Source organism: Gavialis gangeticus, unplaced genomic scaffold (assembly GCF_001723915.1).
Source record: "Gavialis gangeticus isolate Ggan-Ray unplaced genomic scaffold, GavGan_comp1, whole genome shotgun sequence".
In the NCBI taxonomy this organism is placed as follows: Eukaryota; Metazoa; Chordata; order Crocodylia; family Gavialidae; genus Gavialis; species Gavialis gangeticus.
In genome coordinates, this window is record NW_017729026.1 from 17,643,068 (window position 1) to 17,652,744 (window position 9,677).

A 9,677-nucleotide genomic window follows, 5' to 3' on the forward strand; every position below is an offset into this window, starting at 1 on the left:
TCACTCCCCCCCTCTCCCCCTGTAGCCCCCTTCCCACCGCCCACCCCAAGCGCAGCACAGCCTAGCCCAGCCTCTTCTAGGAAGAGCCCTGGTCCTAGCCTGTAGCCCGTGGGCAACTGGTGCACATGCCTCCCGTTGACCGGGGGGAGTTCCCTCTCAGCTGATCGTGCTGACTGGTGGGGGGAGGTCTGGCTTCTGGCCAGTGCTTGGAGGGGGGCACTGGCACTCTCGCCTACCCCCCTGCCCATTGCCTATGCAGTGAGTGAGGCCAGTCGGGGTGCATGTGCACTCCTGTTCGCCCCCTAAGCATTGCCACTGCTGCAGCCTGCTCCCTCTCTGTGCACAGATCTGGGGGCACATGCCTCCCATGCCTTTCTGGGGTGTGCGCAGCGGCAGGAGCTTCCCCACCTGGATGAACAATTTGTGTCCTGCCCTGGCTGAGCAGTGCCTGCCCTGCCCCCACTCCCTCCATCACTGCGGGGGCCTCAATCTGCTCCCCACCCCTTCCACCACAACAGACTTATCAGCCAGGAGCTGCTCTCCATGGTACCCGGCTGCATATCAGAATTGGATCGGTATCAGCCAGTATGGCTCCTTTAAAAATCAGCCCTATCAGTATCCGCCCAAAAAATCTCTATTGGTACACCCATGTAAAAGGGACTTATAAAGAATGGTATCTTGCCTTTCTCTTTAATTTGTGAAAGTTTATAAGTAAATGGCATTTAATGTTACATGAAAGTGAATTCAAAGCTTTCATTATTTCTGTAAAGAGTACAAAAAAGTAAAGAGTAAAAGTGTGTAGAGTGAACACCTTTACAAAGTGGAATGGCTTTGACAGGTGTGCTTGAAAGAGGCCCACCCAGAATATTCAACAACCCCAGAGTAAGGACACTAGTCTGGGTGTGGGCCCAAGTTTCTGATCCAATAAGTATTTCTGTGCCATAAAATGGAGTGGAAGAGTTCCAGAATAGAGATTGAGACGCACCTCAGAGTAGCCACTAATCTGGCAGTTTGGGCATTCACCTAGGATTGGGTTCAAGACCTAGTCAAGATTAAGCAGAGAGGAATTCCCCACATTTCCCACATTTCAGGCAATGCCCTAACCCCAAGGCATCTTGTCCTTTAGTTGTCTCTTCTGTGTTCTGTGTTTGGGATAGATGTGTTCAGAGTATGCTTGCGAAATGGGCAGGGAATGGATTCCATTCTTGACCTACGTAGAGGACAAAAATTTATGAACCAATGAGCCAGAGTCCTTTGAATATTACTGAATGTTATATAATCATTGTATTGATAGTACAGGCAATAAGGTTTAAAAATTATTGTATATTATTTCCTTCATAAAGCTTCAGCCTTACACAATTACTGTGTCTCCCTCCTGCGCTAGAGCTTTGTTTCTATAGTTGCCTGATTATTATTAGTGTTATTATTACTAAAGACAGGCAGGAGAATGCCTGATTTGAATCTTGCTTCGGATTGAACTGGGTCGTCAAGCAACTTGTTGATGTGGGGTATTGCCATCACTTATGTGGTTTTGTGCATGCCTTCTGATGGAAATTTGTGAATTCATGTGACAGCTGGGCAGTGTTTTGAAGATCTGGGTGGCACCTAAATAGTAGACTTAAGAGTCCAAATGGACTTGTGGATCTAGGTCATAGTTCTAATTTCTAAGTGTCTATTATATGACTCATGGTCTGAAGTCTTTTCCAAAGTGTATGTAGAAAGGAATTTTGCTAAGTATTTCTGGCGATCAAAATGCATAAGCCACAGTGTCTGCGCTTGTTCACATTTAAGCATAGAAATTTCTTGAGGAAGACAAACTTTTTATTTACCACAACCAAAGTAAAGCTTTTGCCTCAGCACTGTCTTACTTATGTAGCTGGTTTAATGAATAAGCTGATTCATGGTTAATTGTAGCCAGTTTCTCTTTAGCATGAATGGCAACATATATGAGTGCTCATTTGCTGCTAATGCTGCAAACAATAATAGAACAGTAAGGGATGGAATAGAAAAATAGAGTAGAAAAGGTGTTAGAGGAGGTCAGAGAAAGGGGAAGCAAGCTGGGAAGAGGAATAAAGCAGAAAATGCAGTAACAAAGATGGACGAGGCTGTCCCCTTACTTATAAAATGATGGAGGAAAGTTTTATTGTGAGTAAAAAGTACATTGCAAAGATTTCCCGTTGTCTCCCTTTTTCCTGGGTAGTGAAGGGAGTTGCTCCCTACAGTTGGGCATTGTGTTTCCTCAGGGATTTGTGGGAGTCCAAGGTCAGCTGCATCAATACAGTGCTGTCAGTAGAGGCACTCCATGTAGTTTTCAGGCCCCAATACTCTCTCCATTACCCCAACTTTCTTCTAGGAACATGTTGACTTGGTTCTCCTTGGGAAGGTTAATATAGCCTGAAGCTGTACTAGCTGCTGCAGGAGCAGTGGTAGATGGTGCTGGAAGCTGTAGAGACTGTCTACTAAACAGGCTTTCAGCTAGCTGGGGAGGAAACAGTGCTGAACATAGCCTCTAAGTCCATCCTTCTTGCTTTGGTGTCTCCAATTCTAGAGTGAGTGTGTGTGCTGTAATTGAATTTCTGTGAGGTTTGTGACTGCTAGTTTGGGAACTCTTACCATAGATAAAATGTCTGCAGTTGGTTGCTTAATATGCATAAGACACACTTCCTTATTCCCATTGTTTTGTGTAATCTTCTGTTTAGTGGTGGATGGTACCAGATGAAGAACTGCTTATATTTTATCCCTGTTAAGGTTGTTACGGACAGAGTGAGATTGTGTAAATACATGGGTTGTCACTCTTGTGATTGTTTATAGTCCTGCTAGTTACAGAATCTTAAATTGGGGGGGCTGGCTAATTGTAAAATCATTACTTCAGTGTCGTAACATCTGCAGCTGTTGTGTATTAAATATTTTGCACTGTTGCTGTAAAAGCTGCAAAGGTTCAGTACTTACATGAAGAAGCTTTATAACTCAAGGACTGTATAATGCAAAATGCGGACCACCTTCAAATTCCCACCGACTGTGGGATTTGAAAACTATTGGCTTGCAGGATTTGTATTTTTTATAGATATTAGATTTGTCTTTTAGTTAACACACAAGGTCACTTTATAAGGTCTTATTTCATATTAGGAGTGGGGTGGTTACAATATCTAAAATACTGGCTGGAAAGCAGAAAACAGATTTGGTAGGGGTGTAGGGGATCAGAATAGCATTCAGAGGATATAGGGGCTACTTTATGGCACACCTGCCAAAAAGATTGCCCCCAGTGATCTAAGACCCATACGGTAGAAGATCTCTTCCTTCCTACCTTAGAAAAGGTACTAGCAGGTAGCTGATTTCCTTCCTGTCTCATCTATATTGTAGTTTTTTACTCTTCAGTCCTTAGAAGAAGTGTGTGCTGGGAACTGTGCCATTGCAAATTTCCTATGTTGGGTAGGCCAGTTTTAGTACAATTTTGGCCACTTGGTGGCATTGAGAGAGTTGCCTGTTAAAACTGGAAGGAAATTATAACTCTCCTCTACTCCATGTTAAGTAAATGCTACGCTGGAGAAACCCACGAATATTCCCAAATGAGTCTTTAGAAAAGTTAAAGTTGAAAGATGGTTTAGCTGCCCTGCATGGAAATGCCCTTCTGAAACTGAAACAATGTTAAGTCAAGAAATTTAGTAGAGATTTTAGCTGCGTTTGCTTTGCCATGCTGATTTGTTCACATACATGTCAGCCAAACCACACCTGCTCATGCTCTGTAATTTCTCTTTCTTTAGAAAAACAGAAATGTTTGCAAATAACTTCTCTTTTAGAACATGAAGGTAAGGAGAGAATTTCAGACTAGTTACTTCATTGCATCTCAGAGTTAGCTGGTAATTTGAGTTTTAAATTACATTGAATTTAACTTTTCTATGCAAGTAAAGACCTACTTTACAAATGGCTGCAGTATTTCTGTTCAGGCTTTTTTGAGCTTAGGCTTTGAACTATTGGAACACTTTCTAATTATTTCATTCAGACTGGTCAGGAGGATTATGCACGTGTCAGGTGCGTTTATGTAAGGGGTTGGACTAAATGATTCTCAAAGTATCTTCTGACCTTATGATTTTTATGATACCATGGAATTTACTCACTGGTATAGAAGGTATTTTTCAGGTTTGGGTATGTTAGGCACTTCTGAAAATTTATATTTTTTAGCTTTGGATTGTAGAAGTAATATTGCAAATGATAAATGCCAGTGTAGGTCTTGTAGAATTTCCTTAGAATGACTAGCATTTTGAAATAGAAATGTTAGAAATATGTGAAATTTGTCTTTATTTTAGGTTTCCTTGATCTCATTTAATCCAAAAATTATATACCACACTAATTTTATATCTCTCTTCATTTGTTTGTGGCCTACATCAGGAGTTGGCAATTTACAGCCTAGAGGCTGGATCTTACCTGGAAAGTGATCTTATCTAGCCTGTAGCTGCTTGCATGTTAAAACATCAGCAGATTAGGGGAATCAGCAGTGGTGGTGAGGGAGGCTTCACTGGGTCAAAAATAGTAGCTACTAGCATGCTTTATGTTGCTACCGCAACTCTCCATCCCTTCTCTTTCCTGTGGCCCCCTACTGCAGCTGCTCCTATCACCTGCTGAATTGGCCCATGGCAGAAATTGATGGAGACTGTACCAGGCGGGGGGAAAGCGTCCTAGGGTTGCCATGCTCTCCCCTAGCGCCCCTCTGCCATGCCAAGTTTGCGTTAACACACCCTTGTTCTCGCCCACCGCGTCTTGATCTTATGAAAGTTAAAGGGAGGTTGCCTCTTGTCCCTCCTGGTCACAGTTCCTGCTACCCCAATCCTTGTCTATACTACGGGGTTCTGAACACCCCAACCTTATGAGCTATGCATGGCTCCAACCACCCCTGTACCACGCCCCAAGCCTCGCAGATAGAGAAGGGGTTTTTTCCTCCCAGTGCTAATTGGTGGGGGAGGGAGGAACCTTCTGTTATATTCAAGTAAATACAGTATGTCAACATTTTGGACCTTGTCAGAATCCTGGGTATTTTCATTTGCAGTACCTTTGGAAGGAATTGAAACCAATTTCCATCTTTATGGAGCCAATATTTATGGAGTAAATCAGAGTAGCCAAGCATATGGAGATAGAAGTGGTCAAAAGTTGAAATACTGCATCTTTGTTTCTAGGCAGTGTGCAATCACTGTTAGTTGCTGCTCTCCCAGATGAGTGAAGATTGGCAGTTTTGCTGATTGGCAGGTTTAAGATAGGAACAGCAGGGTAATTCAGGAGTGTTGGCAATGTAGAGTAGGGAACCTTGCATATATATCATCTGCCAAAGTTATGTTTGGCTCATTTAGATTGAGTTATATGAAAGTGAGAGGCCAGATGTTAACAGAATTGTGCCTAAGAGAAGGTGGGGGACATAAGTAGATGTCTTGACTTTGTCAAGTGGTTTCCATTTAGATACCCAAAGCTAGTGAACTTGACTTTAAAACAATACGCTAAATTAATTTAGCATATAAGGTCTTTTGTTTCCTAATTTGCACCTAATGGTTAGCAGCAGTGTAAATGCCTTGGTTTGGAATTGGGGTTTTGCAATTTGACACTCAAAACTGTAATATAACTTTCTGTTGAAACAAATGTTTTTTAGTTTCTCAGTGTAAAAAGAGGAGTAACTTATTACATTCTGTCTCTTTGAACAGTTAATTTAGATTTAAAAAAACTGTTTCATATTAGAGGACCATTGTGCATATTGGTTTTCTTCTATTATGCAAAATACATGTATAGAACATTAAGATAAAATAGATGAATAGCTGAATTTCTGTTCCATGGTGCATCTGAAAGTCTAGATGACTAGAATTATGACATTGCACATGCTGCCTCCGTTGATGAGCAGAATGTATTTGGCTTTTGGTATAGTGTACAAGGAAAAAGGCAATACAAAGAACCTTTTCTACCTGCTGCTTGCTATCTTATATCTGTTGCAAAGGGATCAGCCACATTAGTAATCCTTGGGCATATTTTGCCCAAAAATAGGTAGCGGACATTTAAAAAAACATTTTCTAACTTGAGGCATTTCCCTTGAATACTGACTTGCTCCTTTGTTAGCACAAAGCCCGTTTAATGGGTAATGAGGTGAGGTGCTAGCTAGGGCCAAGCAAGCCCTCTACTCTCCTATCTGTGTTCAGCACACTACAGCACAGTGGAATGGTTAATTTCTCAGGAGTGGCCCTATGGGTGTACACAAGATAGTTGTTGGAGGCATTTTGCCTTCCAGTGTCACAAGGACTCTGAGAACTTCTCTTGGCGTGGGATAGTTCTGCCCACTGATGGTGTGTAGTACCAGATTGTAGAGTCATAGAAAGTTAGGTTTGGAAGGGACCTCAGGAGTCATTTTGTCCAGCCCCCTGTTCAGAGCAGGACCAGCCCCAACTAGATCATCCCAGTCAAAGCTTTGTCTAAACGGGTCTTGAAAACCTCCAAGGATGGGGCTTTTACCACCTCTCTGGGTAACCTGTTCCAATGTTTTACTACCCTCCTAGTGGAAAAATTCTTCCTGATATCTAACCTAAACTTCCCTTGCTGTAACTTGAGACAGTTGCTTCTTGTTCTGTCATCTGCCACCACTGAGAAGTCTAGCTCCATCCCTTTTCAAACCCCCATTCAGGTAGTTGAAGGCTGCTATTAAATCCCCTCTGTCTTCTCTTCTCTAGACTAAATAAGCCAAGTTCTCTCAGCCTGTCCTCATAAGTCATTTTAGCATATCATTATACATTGTAGGAGACTTCCTATGTTTAGTCACCATAAACTTGAATGGAAGTCAACAGGATTTGTCCCTTTTTTTATTTAAATTAAAAGAATAATGATAAAAAATGGAATATACAAAAAGGTCTAGACCTGGGCACTTAACACTGCAGTAACATCATGGTGGTAACATTTCTGCTGTACTGGGGAGAAAGATTTTGTGTATTTATTTTGATAAGATTTTCCCCATATGGTTGTGTCATAAAGGCTGCAGTATCAACAAGAATCTTGCTTTTTATCTATTTTTGCACTTTGATATTATTAAAAGGAAAGGCAATGTAAACCCCTCAGCCAAGCAGACTTCTCTCTGAAGTCTGAAATGTTTTGAGCTTAATTGGTTTAAGGCTGCTTTAGGTCAACTTTACTCTGCTTTGAACAACTAGGAGCAGCAAGATAGATACTGGAGCTAGTGGCTAGGAAGGAAACTGATGGAAGGAGGAAAAAGTAACTCTCTTCACTGCAGCAGTCAGGATGCTGGGTGCAGAAGAGGGGAAGGATGTATTGGTGGTGGGAGTTGGGATACAACAAAATGAAAGCTCTTCTCTCTTTCAGTTACTTATAAAGGAATAAAGTAGTTTCAGATAAGTAAGGTTCTTGTTATGTGGGAGAATGATATTTAGGATGGAGCCCTAAATGGAGCTTAGGGCTGGTACACTTTATTGAATGTCAGCAGTCTCTCTCTTGCCAGGTTTGGCTGATGGGTAAGATTAACATTGTCAAAAAAGGTGGTCCTGCCTAGTTCCCTGTATTTTATTATATTTTTTTTAAGTCTGGTAGCACTTCTGAGTTCTGCAAAGGAGGCATGTGGTACAAATCAGAAAAGAGGTAGCAGGTTTTAGGAAAAAGCTAAAAGGGAGTGAAGGGAAAAGAGCAGGAAATGGCAACAATGAAGACTTAATATGGGAAGAAACAAAGATCTTGTTTATGGAAAAGGAGAAATGGGTATAGCTGGCAAGGGTATGCAAAAATGAGGGGGATATTAAGTTACAATTGTAAGAACTTAGAAAGTGGTGGACATTGTATTACAATGCAATACTATACTTGGCAACTATTTGGCTAGTAGGTAGATGGGAGTATTTTTCATATAAACTACTTCATCAGTTTATAGGCTGCATTTACTTCTCAGAGATTTTTCTGTGCATTGGCAGTTCACTGTCAAGGAAGCCCAGTACTTTGGTAGAACGTAATAAACTTGAATATTCATGTTAAATGATCTAAAAGGAAGAAAAATGCCTGTGTGCCAGGTGAGAACAGTTGCTATTGTAGGATCAGCATTATCACTTAATAAAAATAATCTGTTATAGAAACTGCAGCATAGTTATTGCCAGATCAGCGTATAACAATAATTGGGTTGTGCACTACTTCTAGGTTTTAATGTTGAGCTATTGATTTGAAGTATTCCAGTACCTATCCACTCTTCTTCCTGGACAATATGCTTAAGATACTGGTTGATGAAAATCTGTTTTGTGATGGGCAACTGGGCTAGAAGGCTATTGAAATAAACATGTGATGATCCTCTTGGGACTAATTGTGAATAGGTGTGCACAACCTGCAATTTCCTGGCTGTAGAAACCACCTCTCTCCTCAGAACTATGCTCTAGAATATAATCGTTCATCTTTATTAAAAATAGTTCTTATAGTGAAAAGAGTAAAGAAACACGGTTGTCTTCAATTTGCAACGGCCTTGACCCCGTAACAGGCTTAAAACAATAGATTTGAGAGTAAATTTGCAGAGTAATAAAATCTCTCTGGAAAAACCCAAAGATGGTTCAGTATTGTTTCCCTGCTCATTTTATTTAAGAGAATGCATTCAGACAGAGTAATTGTCCCACAACTTTGTGACCACCTTCATATTCAAGGGTCATACAACTTTTCGATTGTCCAAACTCTCTGCTTCCCCTTTTTCATCTCTTGCATGCTTTCAGTACAAAATTATTCAGTGTGGTGACAACTGAATTCAGAAATGGGCAGTGAAATAAATGTATTTATCTTGTTAAACATTATGTGAATGTTACTGTATATTCTCATTTTATAAAATATGAAAATGATGAGTGCCGTGTATTTATGTGAACCTATTAGAGGAAATGTAAGTTTGTGCTTGATTGCAGTAGAAATAATTGGTGCAGTATTTGGGCCAAGCTTGCAATAGGGTACACAGAGCCTGATTTGTACCTTTTTTCATATGTAAGTGCTGTTTGACTTGTAGTCAATATCTGGAATGACAGACTTCTGACTTCCTTCTTTATAGGCTCAGATTATTCTTCAGCGGGATGGTTGCCTGGTACTGAATCCTTGTGGCAGGCCACTAACAGTCCATCAAGCAGTCAAAGTAACCATATCAGAAGACACAGTATAGCTTCTGACAGCGGGGACACAGGCATTGGTACCTCCTGTTCTGATAGTGTGGAAGGTGAGTTGAGATTCTTAAATTTTGGAGTTCTCAGTGTTTGAGCAAGAGAGATGATCCAGTATGTGTTTAATGGTGAATGTTTCTTAAAATACTAATGTCCTTTGAATATTGTTAAAGAATACACTGTTATCAATTTTATTAGTGGATTGTGACATTACTTTTTGTTCGTTTGATTAATTTGAATTGAATGCATTAGCTTACATCTCTGTTATAGGGCAGTCTTATTGTGAAGGAGCAAAGATAGTTTAATTACAGGACTGGGAGAAAGATGGAGGAGGCTTCCTTTTCATGTCACTTTGTCTTTTGTTTGGGGGAATATGCACTGCATTTTATTATGTGCCATCTAATGAAGTTGCAAAGGATTTAAGGATTCATCCGTGGGTGCTGAGGGAATTGGCTGGTGTCATTGCGGAACCATTGGCACGGCTGTTTGAGGACTCCTGGTGCTCGGGCCAGGTCCCTGAGGACTGGAAAAGGGCCA

At 40.9% G+C, this 9,677-nt stretch overlaps 1 protein-coding gene across 1 annotated transcript in view; it reads left to right on the forward strand.

Moving 5' to 3' along the window:
- Positions 1–9,677, forward strand: part of CEP85L (centrosomal protein 85 like) — a gene marked incomplete at its 5' end in the record, with an annotated part of 222,373 nt that overhangs the window by 17,846 nt on the left and 194,850 nt on the right. The window contains one exon of the mRNA XM_019520218.1: positions 9,035–9,196. Within this exon, the coding sequence (XP_019375763.1) occupies positions 9,035–9,196 (162 nt within the window). The remainder of the gene's footprint in view (positions 1–9,034; positions 9,197–9,677) is intronic.